The 18394-nt window shown below is 40.8% G+C and overlaps 1 protein-coding gene across 3 annotated transcripts in view; it reads right to left on the minus strand.

The window, feature by feature from the left end:
• Positions 1-18394, minus strand: part of ipo11 (importin 11) — a 258056-nt gene that overhangs the window by 223466 nt on the left and 16196 nt on the right. For all 3 annotated transcript variants that reach the window (XM_007892133.2, XM_042335013.1, XM_007892131.2), the window contains exons 3-5: positions 9944-10044; positions 6082-6154; positions 4573-4776 (exon numbers count right to left, since the gene is read on the minus strand). In XM_007892133.2, coding sequence (XP_007890324.1) covers positions 4573-4776; positions 6082-6154; positions 9944-10044 — 378 coding nt within the window. The remainder of the gene's footprint in view (positions 1-4572; positions 4777-6081; positions 6155-9943; positions 10045-18394) is intronic.

Genomic DNA, 18394 nt, shown 5'->3' on the forward strand with positions numbered 1-18394 from the left:
CACTCCTCTTCACCCTCTATGTGCTCCCCCTTGGTGACATCATCCGCAGACATGGGGTTAACTTCCACATGTATGCGGATGACACCCAACTCTACCTTTCCTCCTCTACCCTCAACTCCACGACCACCGATGTCCTGACAGCTGCCTGTCCGACATCGAGTCCTGGACGAGAGATAACTTTCTCCAGCTCAATGTGCGTAAAACTGAGGCCCTCCTGATTGGCTCACGTCAGCGCCTCCGCATCTCAGGCACTGACAGCATCAGCATCCAAGGCTGCACTCTCCACCTCTCAAAGACAGTCAGGAACCTCGGAGTTCTGTTCGACCCTGAGCTGTCCTTTCTCCCTCATATCCGCACCACAACTGGCACCGCCTTCCATCACCTCCGGAATGTCGCCAGACTACGGCACTACCTCACCCCTCACGCTGCTGAAACCCTGGTCCACGCCTTTATCACCTCAAGGCTCGACTATGGGAACTCTCTCCTCGTCGGCCTTCCCGGCACCTCCCTCCACAAGCTGCAGGTCATTCAGAACTCTGCAGCTCGTGCCGTGTACTGTCCCGCACCAGGCTTCGCGACCACATCACTCCCACCCTCGCTCGCCTCCACTGGCTCCCCATCCCCCAGAGGATCGAATTCAAGATCCTCATCCTCACCTACAAGGCCATTCACGGCCTTGCTCCCTCCTACCTCTCCGATCTACTATCCCCCTACTTACCTGCCCGTACCCTCCGTTCCTCTGGCTCCGGTCTGCTCCACATCCCCCGCCCCAACCGCCCTACCATCGGTGGCCGGGCCTTCAGCCTCTCAGCCCCGAGGCTCTGGAACTCTATCCCCCAGTGCCTTCGCCTTGCTTCCTCCCTTTCCTCCTTCAAGGCCGATCTCAAGACCTTTCTCTTTGACCGTGCCTTCAGCTCCCCTCTCGACTCTCTACCCCCTCCTCGCTCCCTCCCTTCCCTTCCCTCCCCTGACCATTTCCCCCTCCTCGCTCCCTCCCTTCCCTCCCCTCACCCTGACCATTTCCCCCCTGCTCGGGTCCTGACCCAACTGTACAGCGCCTTGGGACTGTCCTCCCGACGTGAAAGGCGCTCAATAAATGGAATCTTGTTGTTGTTGTTGTACAAATTATAGTAACAATTGTCCAAGCCATGCTGAGAGGAGCTATATTTCCCCCCCCCCCTAGGAACATAAGGAACTGCATTAACACAGAGCAGCAGATGCTCCATTTTAGAGCCAACATTGGGAATGAAACAAAACAGCGCAACCACAGGCTGTTGGTCTACCTGGTAGGAATTTAAACGTTGTTGTCAAGAAGACAAATTCAAATTTAATTCTGATGCCAATAAAAATTCCAGGCAATGGCTTGATAATTAAACGGCGAAAAAAGTAAAAACATCTGTTATTTTTGCAGTCGTTTATTACGGTTTTCCTTCTTATTCTTTTGAGATCCGCACTCGTTCCACAACTAACAAAATGGAAAATCAGTTCTCCCAGACACGTGTTAATAATGCTACTCATTCTAGCCATCTATCTTCTATCTTCTTATACTATACATATACTAATAAAGACAAAATGTCTGTCTGTGTGTCTGTCTGTCCGCCAAGAACTCAATAACCGATTGATGTAGAGACATGATTTATACCTCATCGGAAAGGTCTTGCATGGGGGAATATCATGGGCATCTCCTATTGTTGATGAGTTATGACTTAAACAAGCTCATCCACATGTATGGCAATTTTTCTTAAGGTGTTCACACAGGGTTTATGGTACGTAAAATGGTCTGTGAATGGCATCACTGAAATCTACATTCCATATTGGATCTTTTGGTTGTTAGCGTAGCTGCAACGGGTACAGTTAGTCAGCTATAAAAGAACAACACAACTTGTCCTGCTTTGATTTTCCTCTCCCCAAGAAGGTGCTTTCTCAGGTGCTTTGTCAGGAACTGAACACACGCAGGCTGTAGGCATGTACCATTCAGGTGGCACATTTTAGCACTACTTTACGCTAGCAGTAAACATTTCAGTCTTTTTAAATTCCCAAATGTAATGCATTATTCATCCAGATGATGGAAATCTGAGTCGGCCAAACTAAATAGATGCGTTATTTCTCTACGCCATAATGAAGAGAAGTTTTATATTTGATTCCTGATCTGTTCTGAGTTAGAAACTCTAAGTCAAAACAGCTGTTTGGAAGATAAGATAGTCCTTGGTCCTTGGGTTTGGGAAAGTGAAAGTTTCACTCCTGAGTATTATTTCCTGATTGCTATCCAGCAAATCGTGCTGGAATGTACATCAGTATGGACACCAGCCGAGAGCAACATGAGTTCAGTTACGATGCCCTCTACAGTCAAATAGCCTTCCAACACAACATCTAGGCTCATGTACGAAAAAAGGCAATCGGATAAAGTCCCAGAAGGCTGTCAGTACCCATAAAAATCTTTTTATACAGTATATAAAATAAGGAAACCAAAACTGTACATAACCACGACGCCGACAACAACAACTTGCACTTATACAACAACAACTTGGATTTATAGATGGCCCTCCAAGCCGGACGGTGTCTCAGAGCGCTTCAATATATATAGCACTCTCCACGCAGGGTAGTCTCAGAGCGCTTAATTTGACAATTTGAGAATTAAGTCTTTCAATTTATACATGACAGCTTCAGCAAATCATCTGAACATTTTGTTTGCGGTCTTAACCAATGGGAACACCAACACAGAAACATAGGTAAACAGGAGAACATTCAGCCCATTAAGCCTGTTCCGCCAGTTTATTTGATCGTGCCAGATTGTTTAATCCCAGTCCCTTACTCTTTCCCGCATCCATAGTTTCGCCCATAAAATATAGTCAATTCACTTTGCAGTATATTCTGTGAAGCACTTAAGAGATGTCACAACGACGTGATAAGGCATTATATCAAATGAAAGAATTATTGTTATCCCTTAATACCTCTACCACCCGAATACCTTTATATTAAACAACACGATCAATTTGTCTTCTAGAGCTTTCTAGGGAAGAGCATTCGTCAGCTTCACAACTGATAGATCAACATAGTTTAGTGCATATTCCACACTATTCTTTCTTCTGACAAAGCTAATTACTTTATATTTCTCTGCATAAAGCTTTATGTGTCACATTTATGCCCACAATCCCAGCTTCTATAGATCCCTCTGATTTTGCGCACATACATTTACATGATTTGCCACTTCCAATTTAGTGCAATATGCAAATTTGACACAATATCTACCTCAAAATAATTTATAACAATTGTGGTCCCAATATCAATCATTGTGACGCATTACAAGTAGCAAACTGGCTCGAAGCCAGATACCTCCGCATGAAATACCACTATTTGCTCTCTACCAACAAGCCATTTATTTGCTAATCCATTTTAATATATTTCATCTATCCCATGGGCGTAAAATTTATGCAATTACAAATTCAGCTTTACTGCAGCAGATATTTTAGTGAGTAGATTTCACTGCATAGCAGTGTATCTTCCTTAAAACATGATCATTGTGCGATTATGAGATGATTATGGGATCCATAAAATCCAACCCCATGTTATTGCGAGTCTTACTACACATGGGTGCAACCAGGTGGTGCTTAAGGAGTGTGCCTGCCAGTCCCCACCCTAAAAGAAAAAAAGGTCAACTTCTGGGTCAGTGGGTCATCTCAACATCATTTCATGTTTTCTGCAAAACAAATTTACATTTGTAAAGCGCCTTTCACGTCGGGAGGACATCCCAAGGCGCTGGACAGACAGAGTTACAGACCCGAGCTGGGGGTCGGGGTGGGGGAGGGTGGAGGGCAGAAGGGGGAAGCAGGAAGATCAAAAGCACGGTCGAAGAGTAGGATCTTGAGGTGGGGTTTGAAAGCGGCGAGGGAGGGGGTGCGATGGAGGGACTGTGGGTTGGAGTTCCAGAGGGTGGGTGCAAAGTGGCAGTGGTGGGGGAGCAAGGCGGGGGACATGAAGCAGACCGGAGCCCGCTGAGCGGAGGGAGCGAACAGGGTAGCAGGGGGGTTAGGAGGTTAGAGAGGTAGGGGGGAGAGCTTTGAAGGTGAGGACCAGGATCTTGAACTGTATCCCTTATGTGATGCAGAGCGGGTCATGGCGCAGATGTGGGGTATAAAAGGATAGTTCAGGGTCAAACAAGACCCCAAGGTTCCGGACAGGTAACTGAAGAAAGTTAGCTCTCATCCAGGACTTGATGCAAATGCACAAAGTGATGTCGGACATGACATGATAAATCGAAAGTCAGTCATTTTTTTTATTGCAGGAAGCTAAAATGGCCAACACTCGGGTCATTAAATTGCCATTGTGATGTCCTGCTTTACAAATGCACAGCAACACAGAAGTGAAGTTAGCAGAGAACTTATAAACCAGAAATCTAATTTAAAACAACAAACCCTTGTCAGACCACAACTACAGAAATAAACCCTCGTCAGGCACAACTACAGAAGTCTTGCAATAATAAAAATGAAAATCTACAGAGGCTGGCATTAGAAATGTTAAAGAATCAGTGAGCGCTGTAATTAGTGAATGATAATTCAATGTTGGAGAACTTACGTCCTGAAACAGCCTCTTATCCACCGCCAATCTTTTAGATGCCAGCGTCTTGGTGACATGATAGAAGGTGAGTAATGCTCGGTGTTGACGGAGATAATCCTGCACTTTGACAGATTCCAGTAATGTGGGAATCAGTTCGGGCCATTGGCGAGGGCAATCTAACCTGGCAACCTTAGCAATCAATACGCCAATCTGGGTTGCAATCTGAAAAAACATGACATCATTAAAAAAAAACTAAACCATCGAACCCAGCAAACATCTTTTGAAGGCACTGTGTAGTAAATAGACATCTGATCGTTTGATTTGACCAACGTGAATTCTTTGCAAAATTGAACCTATTATTTTGTAACAAAAGTTTTAATTCTCAGAATCCAAGATCACAGCCAAGTTTAAAATTAAACAATACTTTCAGGGCCGTGGTCAATTAAAACTTTTTTATTGCCGCATGTTATATTGCCATGTGATTAAACTCACCACTCCTGGCATATCTGCAGGGGTGGAGAAAATCAAAGGTGCAGTCAATTTGAAATCAACATACATGCAGTGGAGGCATGTGAGCTGGTAATCTGGATACAAACTCAGAGTGAGATTTTTTTTTCTATTTGGAAAGTCACGTACAGAGTTTGTGTTCACAGAACCATTAGGTGGCACCAGAATGCTGTTTCTGCTGTCAAAATGCTTCGACAGTCACTGCAAGAATATTCCAAGTACCATTCGCCAAAGCAGACAAAACAAGTCTAATCATTTCTCGTACACGCATTCTGTTTTATAGAATAAAATGATATGTTACTCATTCATGATGGGTTTTGTACATTGTACAAAACTTTACATTTGAAACGGGTGAATGACTTAAATTTTTGGGCACTTAAGACATATCATTGCCACATTTTTAAAATTGTATCGCATGAACAGTTATATAAAGGAAACATTTTATTATTCCACAGTAGTGTCTCCATTTAAATAAAAGGACTCACACTCTATTTTCATCTAAATATTTTAATCATGTATCTTTATGTGAATAACAATAATAAATCCTTACATTTGAAATAGCGCCTTATCAAGTCGGCATGGCGTCTCAAAGCACTTCACGGGATATACCGTAAAGTGCAGTGACTGTATTTTGTGGGAGAAAATAGATTCATAGGCAAATTTAAGTAGTCTACGGAATGTATAATATTGTAATTTAAGAGGAAACTTGAATCATACACAATGTGAAGAGAATAGAGGGGAAAAGGAGAAGTGGAGGCTCACATGGAATCTAAACACCAGCAAGGACAAGATGGGTTGAATTACCTGTTTCCATGCCATAGCATTCTAAGCAATTCTATATGTAATTCTGTTACGATTTAAAAACTATGTACATTAGAATAATTTAGTCCACATTATTTGTCATACAGTGTTGGTGGCATATTGCATCTCAATGGCCATAGCAACAATGATATTATTCCTTAATTTATCTAAAACAAATCCTACCTTTATCTTTTGATTTGAATTCATTTGAGCACTAACCTGATTTACTGGTTCATTGAAGTTTGCAATGAGTCCTGCTCTCAGTGAGGCTTTTTCATCTTCTGCCAGAGCACTGTAAAACAACAAGAGTCAATTGCTACAAAACGCAATTGGGACCCTATTTAGCAAAGTTCCATGTGCCACTTGTTGAAATCGCCATTTTCTTCAGCAACATAAAATAGTCACAAAATTCTTACAAAATCATTAAGCATCCCTCCACCGCACTGTCACAAACTTTTGAAAAATACATTAATGTTAACAAAGATAGCCTTTGAAGTACAGTATAATTCAAGCACAGTAATGAAACGTCTGCAAATTGAACACAATGTTTTCACATGCAACTATTTTTATATAAGAAGCGACTTAATAATCTTCCATCTTTAACTTGATAGATCCAAAGAGGAAAATATGTCGACAGGAACAAAAGTCAGACAAATTTTCAGCAGAAATGAAAACTACAAAATGGGCTGCCAAGGCCCTCTCCCCCTCCCCCGCTTGATAGTTGTGAGGTTAGACTCCACCACTGTCAAGCGCTCCGGGACGCTGTCCTGCGTGAAGGCACTGTATAAATGCAAGCTGTTGTTGTTTACAGCAGTCAGAACTCCACACGAATATAATAATTCAATAGCTGTAGTAGAACTGAGTCATTCAAAAATTTAAAACTGCAAAGCAGCTAACAATTTTGTGGCAAAAAACACAAACTCAAAAATCCTAAAATTAAACACCATATTTCAACAAATGCATCTGCTGAAAATGTGTCTAAATACTGTAATACAACTACATGATTGCATGAAACTGTATAAAACTGCAAGTTTTAATACTGTTCTTATTACTACAGGAAACATGGTAAAAAAGACAAGAAACCTTGACCTGAAATGAGCAGTTGCTCACTGCCTACATAACAGTTGTTATTGGGGAGTGACAACCCATCCAGACTTCACAATTGCATTAAAGGAAATACTGTGACTCATAGTGTTCAAAACAGAGTATCTGAGATTAAAGAACTTAACTCACGTCTGTCTCTACACAAAATTGCAGGAATTAAATAACAGATTAATAACCTTGCACTTGAACATCGTTGGATTGCCTAAAGGATCATAGAAGACCTATACTACATCACTATCAAGAAATTCTGCCACATTCACCATTCTCCTTCCAAAGAATAGAAAAGGTTTTATGATCCAACACAGGTCCAAAGAATCCCATCGTCTTTTTATCTTTAGGATATTATGTTTTGCAAAACAGAAGCTGCAAAGGAGACCAAGATAAAGAAATTGACTGGGAGCTGATGTTTGAGAACTGAAGCATTTTCTGCCATATCATCCGAGTCTTACTTAAAAAGGCACTGTTTGGTCAAGTTAAGCTGCTTTAATAAAGAGGCTTTTTGAGGTTATTCTCAAGTACTACCAGACACAAGGATGAAATTTGGCCACTTTGGAGTTGGAGGTCGGAAGGGAATGGAAACTGCCTTCTTTTCGAACAGTGCCATAGGATCTTTTAACATCTACCTGAGCAGGTGGTGGGACCTCGGTGTAACGTCTCATCTGAAGGATGGCACTCTCGAAAATGCAGTATTCTCACATCTCCTTAAGTGTCATTGTGTTTTCTGTGTGGATGGAGGTAAGAATGCAAGCCTAGTTCAGTTAGTACACTCTCGCCTGTGGGTTCAAATTCCTCATTGGGACCTAGTCCAGCCTGACAGTCCAGAAGAGAGTGCTGCATTTTCGAGAGTGCCATTAGGTGTTGAAATTTAGTACTTAGTAAATATCTTGTCCAAGAAAGGCAGCACGCACATCATCGCAAACCCACCATGGCATAGGTTCTTTGGGGATACTGAAGAGATAAGCTTTTGAAAAGTAAATTTTAAATATATGTATATCCAGTATTTGATAAATATTAACATGCTATATGCATCGAACTAAAAGAGAAAAAAAAAATTCCCCTGGAAAAAATCCAAAGCTACCAGATGTCACATTCGTCGTTGTTTTAAAAAGCACATTTGCAATTAAAAAACAATAATATTCATTCTTCAGATCTCTGTAGAACAAAAACCTCATGTATCTGCATGGTACCAGCATTTTCACAACTTACCTTCCCAAATGAAATATGATCATATAAAACATCAAATTATTAAAATCTTAAACTTTGTACTTCATCTACATATGTAAATGGAGTCCTGTAGTTTAGCGGTCAGAGCACTCGCCTCGAAGGCAAGAGGATCTGGGTTCGATTCCCAGCAGGGTGAAATGTTGGGCAAGTTTTCTTACTCCACTCGCCTGTTTGCCTAGCAGTAAGTAGGAACCAAGTTGTTAGTCGGTTGGCGGATCTCTTTTCCGGGGGTAATAATTTGTTCAAAAAAATAATAGTAAATTATTATTTTCAATCCACGACTGTTTGTCCACTTCAATCCACGACTGTTTGTAGGACACTGCTGTGTGCAATTGACTGCGCATTTTGCCCACAAAATATATGGTCAATTCACTTTACAGTATATTCTGTGAAGTGCTTTGAGATGTCTCGAAGATGTGATAAGGTTTATTATTATTAAATGCAGCAAGATTTACAACCATTTCACATTTTATTTGGAGGACTGACTCCCTGATTTACAGCCATCCATTAGAAGAGCTTGTTTTCTGCTAGGTTGTCGTGCGACTACACCACATCTCCAAAGCAAGAGGACCTGGGTTCAATTCCCAGGCAGGGTGAAACGTTGGGTAAGTTTCTCTACTCCACACGCCTCGGTTTACCTAGCAGTAAGTAGGAACCCAGTTGTTACTCAATTGGCAGATCCTTTTCTGGGGGTAATAATCCCTCATAAAATAAAAATAATAATTTGGTCACTCAATCCACAACTGTGGAACACTGCTGTGCACAATTGGCTGCTGGTTTCACCCATAAAATATATAGTCAATTCATTTTACAGTATATTCTGTGAAGCGCTTTGATACGTCTCGAAGACATGATAAGGCGCTATATCAAATGCAAGGATTTTTTTGTATTATCTAAAAATGCTAGCTGGACTGACAGATTGCATGTACAGAGAATTTTAGAATATTCAGGTTATCTATTTGTGAAAGGTTTCTGATAACTGGAATAAACAACTTAGGGTCATAACTGCACATAAATACAAACAAATACTACAAAATTTGCAAATCAATTGCAACTTTATCATTCCCTCCTTTACAGAAGGATACAAAGTCTGCAACAGCTACAAAGTGCCTCGAATAACAATAGATAAAAGTTTCAGGCAAAGTAATAAAGTGGTTGTTCAAAGTGATATCATGGTTCATTATGCAAGAACCTTGTATCCTTCTGAGCTTTTTGCTACATTTAACCAGCTCATATAGTTGCAAACTATACCTCAAACACGTAAAATGTTCATTCCAAAGCTGGAGTCATGCGGCAAGTTTAGTCATTTGCACATTAGACCTTGTTAAAATCACAGCTTTAATCAACACATTTCAGCTGTCTACAGTCATTAGTCCCTTCACGGTGCTGTTGGTAACTTAACTAAAATCTCTAAGGCCCATGCTGCCTTATTATTGCAGTCTTGCTCTACTAACTGCTGAAGGACTGCTTTGGAATAAGTAGGCACAGAAGAGTTTTCTAATTAAAATAGGATATAGCAAAATTATAGTAAAATAATTACAAATTCATAAATTGTAACGTAAGCCACAGAACCATGGCTAGCATTTTTAATTTTTTTTATTATAAAAGTTTATTATTATATAATTTTACAGCCCTTTGAATTCATGGATTCCTCCTACATCAGGACAATTATACCAGTTTTTGCCTGCGATACCACACGTGGGTGCTTCCCGATCTCAGCCTGTCATCAGCTACAAAAGAATGAAGTACTCACTGTGGAGATATACGCCTCCAGTAGCGATCAATTCCATTTTTGAAGTATAAAACAGCCAACCATCGTACATTTACATCTAGTGTGTGATTAGTGAAGATATTCTGTCAAGAAAAGCAAATTAAGAAATACAAGTTTTTAATCTACTTGGTTACTTTTTGCTGATCTTGAAATCAGCCCAAATATTTCCACACAGAAATCCAACGTAAAACAGCACAATTTTCACAGTACAGTTTGACAAGATTTCTTAATTTATGAATCTCAACACAGACAGAACCCAGGACCCATAATTGGGAACTACGAAACTATTTCACAAACCATTTGTGACTTGTATCCGATAAATGATTTTCTATTTCACACCCTGGCTCCAAGAATGAAAAGTCAGAATAAAAATCAATCGTAAAAAGCACAAATTGTTCTTCTAGTTAGTAAAAGCTCCAGAAATCAGCATCACTTAAGGATTCCTCCTTCAATGTGAACCACTACTGCCATCTAGGTACAGTGAAAATATTTCATACAGCTCTTATTCGACGAGAATAATTTTGTTTATGACCTGCAACCTTCTATTTGGGATCTCTTTTCTCTGCAGCAAGCTGCTTCACTGACCAGAACCATCAGTGAGCAGAACCTGATTATATATTCTGGATCATGATCAGGAGGCTACTGAATCAGAAAAGCTTGGTACTGGCCGAGTGCACAGTTCTGAATCTTGCCAGCCTGAACACCATCTGACCAGTAACCATGATACGGCCAGATGGCAATTATGAGATTGCTGCTCTTTAGCAGCTATTATTACCAATTTCAGCTAAACATCTGCCTGCATAAGGGAAAGACCCCAAACTGCCGATCTTCAAGAGATAAGGCAATAAATAGCACAAATACATACCAGGATACAAAAGATTATTTTTAGACAGTATCCATTTGCAATCGTATTCCTTCTCCTTCTCAGATTTCAAATAAATATCACCGACCATTAATGGGGTGACCCTCTTGCGCTCAGACGTATCTATATTTTCATAATTCCAAACATTTAAGGCTATCAGTTGGAAGCACTCTCACCCAAGTTAGAATGCTGTGTTTAAAGCCCACACCGCAACCTGAACTAATAGTCTGGGCTTCAGTTGCTCTCAGTGAGAATCAGCGGTTATAAGCTATGTCTCTCCATTTGTGAAGAAGATGGAATTTTCATAAGAATTGGTAGGTATGAATATGACATGCCTGAGTGACTAGATTAGTCCACAGATGTGTCCCGTAGCTCAGTGGTTAGAGCACTCGCCTCGCAAGCGAAGAGACCTGGGTTCAATTCTCGGCAGTTCCCTTACTCAAACAAAACACAATAAAAATGTGGTCACTCAATCCACAAGTGTTTGTGGGACACTGCTGTGCGCAGTTGGCTGCCGAATCTCGCCTACAAATATACAGTCAATTCACTTTACAGTATATTCTGTGAAGCGCTTTGAGACATCTCGAAGATGTGAAAAGCGCGATATCAAATGCAAGGATTATTTATTTTTCCTGGAAGGAATGCCCCAAAATAAGTCTATGTAGGTCAGCATAATGTAATTGTCACTCATATTTTATCTTTAAAGTTTCTCCGAAGAATTTTTAAATGCTTATTTGACTGCTGTGGGGGTGATCTCTTAACCAACCCTTTTACAGACAATAGGAATTGCCTTTTAGAAAAATATCAACTTATTTTGAAAAAAAACTGGGATAAAAATACCTCTGCTAAGAGAATGAAAATGCAAGTTTTTGTAATTTAGAATTATTTCCATGATTCTCTCACACTGAATGTAGTGCAATTGCTCACTGTCCAGAATGAAAGGAAACCCACATTGAATACAAAACGCAAAATACTGCAGGTGTTGGAAATCTGAAAACAAAAACAGAAGTCACTGGGAACACTCAGCAGGTCAGGCAGCATCTATGGAGAAAGGAAAGTGAGTCAACGTTTTGGGCCCATGACCCTTTGTCAGACCCTGTAATGCTCAGTAAAATATTTATTCTTAAAAGTTCTGCATTTTGAACAATTAATGTCCACTGAGAATTTTTGTTAATACAGTGAGAATAGGAAGAACGTTTTCACACAGAGTGGGAAGGTGAAATTCTCTGCCAGAATCATTTGTTGGAGCAGCAACAATGTGCACATTCAAACAAAGATTGAACACGTGGTTAAGAGAATATCGTTGAGAGATATGGGGAAAAGGCTCGGATGTAGGACTAGGGATAGGATCCAGGATAGCACTTGCGTGGAACATAACAGCAGCCAGACTGCATGGGCCTGTTCCTGAGCTGTACATTCTATCTATTCTAATTCAGCAGCAATAATAATAATAATCTTGCATTTGATATAGCGCCTTATCACATCTTTGAGAATATATAAATACAAATCATGGTTTTATTTGTCATATAGTTTGGTGTGTGGTGCTGCTTTTGTTTTATTCAAATACTATAAACTATCTTTTACTTGCCATTATCAAAGGCTGGTAAGTGAAGAAACAAAATAAGCTAATACAAAACGTTTTTAAAAAAAAATTAGTTAAAGTTTCACTTTGCAGAAAATCTGTTGAATTTAGGGAGGAAAACTCCAAAGCTAATATTTGGGCACTTAAACAGTCAAATTTAAGATGCTCAAATTTAATCTCCAAATTTCAAGGACAGTCAGAACAGCAATGAGTGTCAATAGAAAAGGAGACAGAATAGATTCTTCCAATGAGTCCGCCTTAACACTGCAAATGGGCTGACTAATGATTCTTTTCCATGGATTTGGTCCTAGTAACAACAACTTGAATTTACATAGGCGCCCTTCACGTTAGGGTAGCATCTCAAGGCTCTCATCTCAAGGCTCTTCATCTCAAGGCTCTTCATCTCAAGATGAAGGACTTGGAACTGTAAGGAACATGACAGGACTTCCTCTTCTATATACTGTGGGTGGTATTGGGACAACAATGACAGCAGTTCCCCAATATGAAGGCTCTCCCCACGCCATTCCCACACAAGAATTCTTAAATGCAAATAATCTAGTGTGAGCGTTCACATCACCACAACAAAGTGGAGTCCTGTAGCTCAGTGGTTAGAGCACTCGCTTTGCAAGTGAGAGACCCGAGTTCAATTCCAGGCAGAGCAAAACCTTGGGCAAGTTTCCTTACTCCACACACCTAATAATAATCCCACCAAAAAACAAAACAATAATAAATTGGTCATTTTCAATCTACGACTGTTTGTGGGACACTGCTGTGCGCAATTGGCTGCCGCGTTCACCCACAAATATACAGTCAATTCACTTTACAGTATATTCTGTGAAGCGCTTTGGGACGCCTAGAAGACGTGAAAAGCGTTATATCAAATGCAAGGATTATTATTATTATTATTATATAAATGGTCCTATAGAATGTTAAGGTGCTGGCACATCAGAAGCTGTCCTGGGAAGTTCCTCCCACTAACCTGAAGGCAGATGGCTGTCAAATAGCTGATGAGGAACCTGAGGCTTGGGACCTGCTGCTGGAAGGTGTTACCTGGAGTCTGGATTTGTGGACACCCATTCACAAATCCAGGGTTTAGTAACCACCTTGATTGGGATGCCAAGAGGTTGGCAGCTGCTGTTTATGCTGGTCCAACGTGGAAGCATCACTCCAATGGGTATGGATCTATGTCTAAATTGAGGTGCAGGAGTTGGCGGGGGGGAGCTCTGCAGGTCTCCTTGGAGCGGACTTGCCAGTTTTAACTGGTTTGATTCCAGCAGAACCCCAACGCACACTCTTTCCTCTCGTTAAACTGCATCTAATAATCTCTGTAATGAGGGGAGTATGATGTGTCCTGCTACAACAACAAGAAGATTTCATTTACAGAGCACCTTTCACGTCGGGAGGACGTCCCAAAGCGCTGGACAATTGGGTTGGGACCCGAGCAGGAGGGAAATGGTGAGGGGAGAGAAGGGAGGGAGCGAGGAGGGGGTAGAGAGTCGAGAGGGGGGCTGAAGGCACGGTCGAAGAGAAAGGTCTTGAGACTGGCCTTGAAGGAGGAAAGGGAGGAGGCGGCGAAGGCACTGGGGGATGGAGTTCCAGAGCCTAGGGGCTGAGAAGCTGAAGGCCCGGCCACCGATAGTAGGGCGGCTGGGGCGGGGGATGTGGAGCATGGGATGCTAGGGAGAGAGTGCACACTGTATTCCAGATACAGGGAAATTTCCATGTGTAGGTGGCTTACAATACGGGAAATTGTCAATGCTCTGAGATGCTATCCTGCATAAATGGCGCAATATAAATGTAAGTTGTTGTCAATGTGGTTTGGATGGGATTCTGTGGATTGTCATCCAGCTGACCAAGCAACCAATAAAAAGCAGTGCCATTCTTCCTGATCCATTCTTGTATGAGCATAGAGTTGGTATTGGGAAGACAATACAGTAGAGAAAACTACCCTGAATACATATTCCAAATTTTAATCTCAGATAGTGATCCATTCAGGAATTCACTGACTAGTTGGAATATTTATGTGTAACATTGGCTTGCTTTTCCAGATACAGTCATATGAGCAATGAGTTTTGTTGGGAATGCAAATACTTCTCAAATGCCTGCAGTAATTCACGGTGTGATGTCTGAGCGGCTTCTTTAATGCAATCAATAACACTGAGCAGGCAAGCCCTGGGACAAGCAAACTTCCTGCCTTCAGATTAGATGGTAGCATCTGCAGAGATGGCGGATTTACTGAAGACTCTTGCTTCAAAGAGAAGCACCATTGCCTGCAGAAGCCCAGCCTACTGCTCTCTGCCAGCCATCCACAGTGCCTAGTACAGAGACTGTGAATTCATCTACAATCTTTAACATTTAGTGTTATTCTGGCTAAAAAAATGTAAACCCAGAACTTTCATTGTTTCCCGACTAGTACAGAGCTGTGAGTCTCCGGGACACATATAGGATTCAGGCACTGGCTGCAGAAACCATTGTAATTCTCGAATGAGGTTTAGCAGCAGCATATTTTTGAGCCTTCACAACCTGAGCTCCTTGCAATATTGAGTGCAAATTGTCTAATTTTGCCCAGTTAATAATTTGATCACTGGTCCGTGAGGACAAAACAGATCATTCAGTAAACCTGTGCGTTGCAGGTGATGTGGTAGTAATGAGAACAGGAGCCAAACTATCCATAAGGAGCCACACTGAACCCCAGGAGCCAGTTGGAGGGAATGGTCTATCTCTCTGAAGTTTAACCTTGAGTGAACTTAATGGTGAAACCGTTCAATGCATTTTAATTGCAATCCCGAGGATCTGTTATTCATACAACTGTGGCAATAACCTCCTCATTCAGCTGTTCTTGTAGTGGGTTACCAGAAGGAAAGGAAATACATTCTTAAATATCTTTGATGCTAAAACACAATCTCTGGACTTTTCTATAAAGTCAAACTTGTAATACTGGATTTCCTTTCTCTTTCTCATAAACTAGCCTTTTCTTTGCTCATGGCTGCCCCTGGGATCCCGATCTGTACAATACTGGTTTTGTTCTCTTAAACATGCGCTTCCCACTGGCCACAGTTCAGTTCCACTTTTCATTTCTGTAATAAACTGGGGACTGGGAGATCAGAATAGGTTTAAAACACAGACTTGTTGCACAGAGGGAACATGGAGTCCTGTAGCTCAGTGGTTAGAGCACTCGCTTTGCAAGCGAGAGACCTGAGTTCAATTCCAGGCAGGGCGAAACCTTGGGCAAGTTTCCTTACTCCACACACCTAATAATAATCCCTCCAAAAAAACAAAAACAATAATAAATTGGTCATTTTCAATCTACGACTGTTTGTGGGACATTGCAGTGTGCAATTGGCTGCCGCGTTCGCCCACAAATATACAGTCAATTCACTTTACAGTGTGTTCTGTGAAGCGCTTTGGGACGTCCTCCCGACGTGAAAAGCGCTTTATCAAATGCAAGGATTATTATTATTATAACAGATAATATTAGGGACATGATACCAAAGGAGTGATCGCTAGTCCTAGATTGTGCACAGGATCAGAATGCTCAGGAAATCAGGACATGAGGAAAACAGGACTGTCAGGGGACAACAGCTGGATGAGTACAGATTATACAAAAATATTTGCCTAAAAATTATAAATAGTCACTATACTTTACAGCAAATCTCTTGAAGAGCATAGTACTTTCCTGACATGAAGAGCACTTTATCAGAGGCAACAATTATTACTATTCTATGCTAATTGTACTTAAGATCACATATGGGGAGGGGGAATCAAATATGAAGTGATTTACAGTTGACTGAGATGTCTCCTATCCATCCATAGATGTTAAGAGAATTAAAGCAGAGAATCCTATGGTTGAAATGGATGAAGATGAAATGACCAGAGCAATATGGCCCCTCATCAATGAAAAGGAACAATTGTCACATGCTGAACTCAAATGCACAGAAATATTCTGTGTTTTGTTACATTCATAGTGGAGATTCATCTTGAGAGCAGAAATGAAAGGACATAGGTACGAGGAGAGGCGAGAGAGGTTGGGACATTTCCAATTGGAGTATTGCATGAGTGCGTCAGCCTGGCTGAGTTGATAGCACTCTTGCTTCTGAGTCAGAAGGTTGTAGGTTTACATTGGGACTTCGAATCATGTAGTCTAGGCTGACACTTCAGTGCTGTGCTGTTAGAGGTGCCTTCCTTCTGTTGAGATATTAAACAGAGTCCCTTATGTATGTTCAGGTGAATGTTAAGGATCCCATGGCTGTTTGTGGGACACTGCTGAGTGCAAATTGGCTGCCATGTTCGCCTGCAAAATACATAGTACTACATATAGAGTATATCCCATATGCGCTTAAGCATAGTGATGGGTTTCCACATCAGACATCCGGCTGACCAAAAAAAACCCACCTCAGATCCAAATCCTTGACCATGCTCCTGACATGTAGGTGCTATATCAAAAGCAAGGATTATTACTTATTGTGGTGTTTATGCTTTACTGAAATGCAGGCATTTACTCTCTAACAATCTCCTCATGATTAAAATTCCTAAAGATGCTGATTGCAGTTTTCCAGCTGAATTAATTTTTAAATGGAAAATCACACAGAAAGTAAACCTATACCTAAAAAAAAATTAAAAATGAGAAGAGCAGAATTCAGTATTTCTCTTTCTCCTTCGACGACAATTTAATTTACCCAGAGTTATTTCAGTTTGGAATGCACTGCCTGAAAGGGTGGTGGAAACAGATTTGATAATAGCTTTCAAAAGGGAATTAGACAGATACTTAAACAGGAAGAATTTGCAGGGTTTTGGGGTAAGAGCAGGGGCGTGGGACTAGTTGGTAGCTCTTTCAAAGACCTGGCACAGGAACGATGGGCCAAATAGCCTCCTTCTGTGCTGTAAAATTCTATGATTTCAATCTACCATTATCAAGCAAATGAATAAAACCTGATCTGAAGATGTATCCTCCACTTATTTGTCAGTATCTTTAGGAATTTTAATTGTGAGGAGATTCTTAGAGTAAATGCCTGCATTTCATTGAAGCTTAAACACAACAATAAATAATAATCCTTGCTTTTGATATAGCACTTACAAGATTAATGTCTCAAAATGCTTCTCAACTACAACAGCATATTAAATTTGGATAGTGCCTTTCATGTCGGGAGCATGGTCAAGGATTTGAATCCAAGCTGGGGTTTTTTGGTCAGCCGGATGTCTGGCAATAGCGGAAAGATGCTACCCTGTGTGGAGGGTGCAATATAAGTGCAAGTTGCTGCTGCTGTTGTATCCCTGTATGAGAAGCAGTCAAATTACAAGAGCAGTATTTTTCCGAAAACCGATTTACATTGCCTGTTCAGTGAATAATCAATGCACTGAGACAAGACCCCTCTAAAATTATATACATTATACATAACTTACCGAAATACAAACAAAAATAAGATCTCCACTGGTTTCATTGGTTTGTGCTACGTTGGCTGATGTCCATCACAGCAGCAGTTGGACATTAAATTAGCAAACAATTCAAATTCTCTTAAAATATGTTTTGGTCACAGGAAATCAGGAAAACAATGAGGATTTTAAATGTTGCGTTTGACTATGTATAATTTAATTTTTTTAATAAAGATTAGGTTTAAATGACATATAAACTAAGGTCCCAACTATTCTAATGGCAATTAAAGATCACAATACAAAATTACATTTGTATAGCTCCTTTCACGTCAGGGGGACAATGCACTAATTTCGAACAATCCCTTTCAGTGCTCCTTTCCTTAAGTTTACAACGTACAATCGCATTGGACTATCCCAAATACAGGTCTTGAAATTCATACAAATGCTGCATTCCAAACAAAAGCTTTGTTTTGCTTTTGGAGTGAAGAAGTTCTCTTTGCCACTTCCATCATCTTTAACTTTTGCTGAGGTAAAAAAACATCACCAGCACAACTTCACTGATAGCCCTCGGATACCTTGCCAAATAGTGATTTATGTGTTCCCCTAAACTTCCGAGTGT

This window comes from Callorhinchus milii, unplaced genomic scaffold (genome assembly GCF_018977255.1).
Source record: "Callorhinchus milii isolate IMCB2004 unplaced genomic scaffold, IMCB_Cmil_1.0 Scaffold1, whole genome shotgun sequence".
Classification (NCBI taxonomy): Eukaryota; Metazoa; Chordata; class Chondrichthyes; order Chimaeriformes; family Callorhinchidae; genus Callorhinchus; species Callorhinchus milii.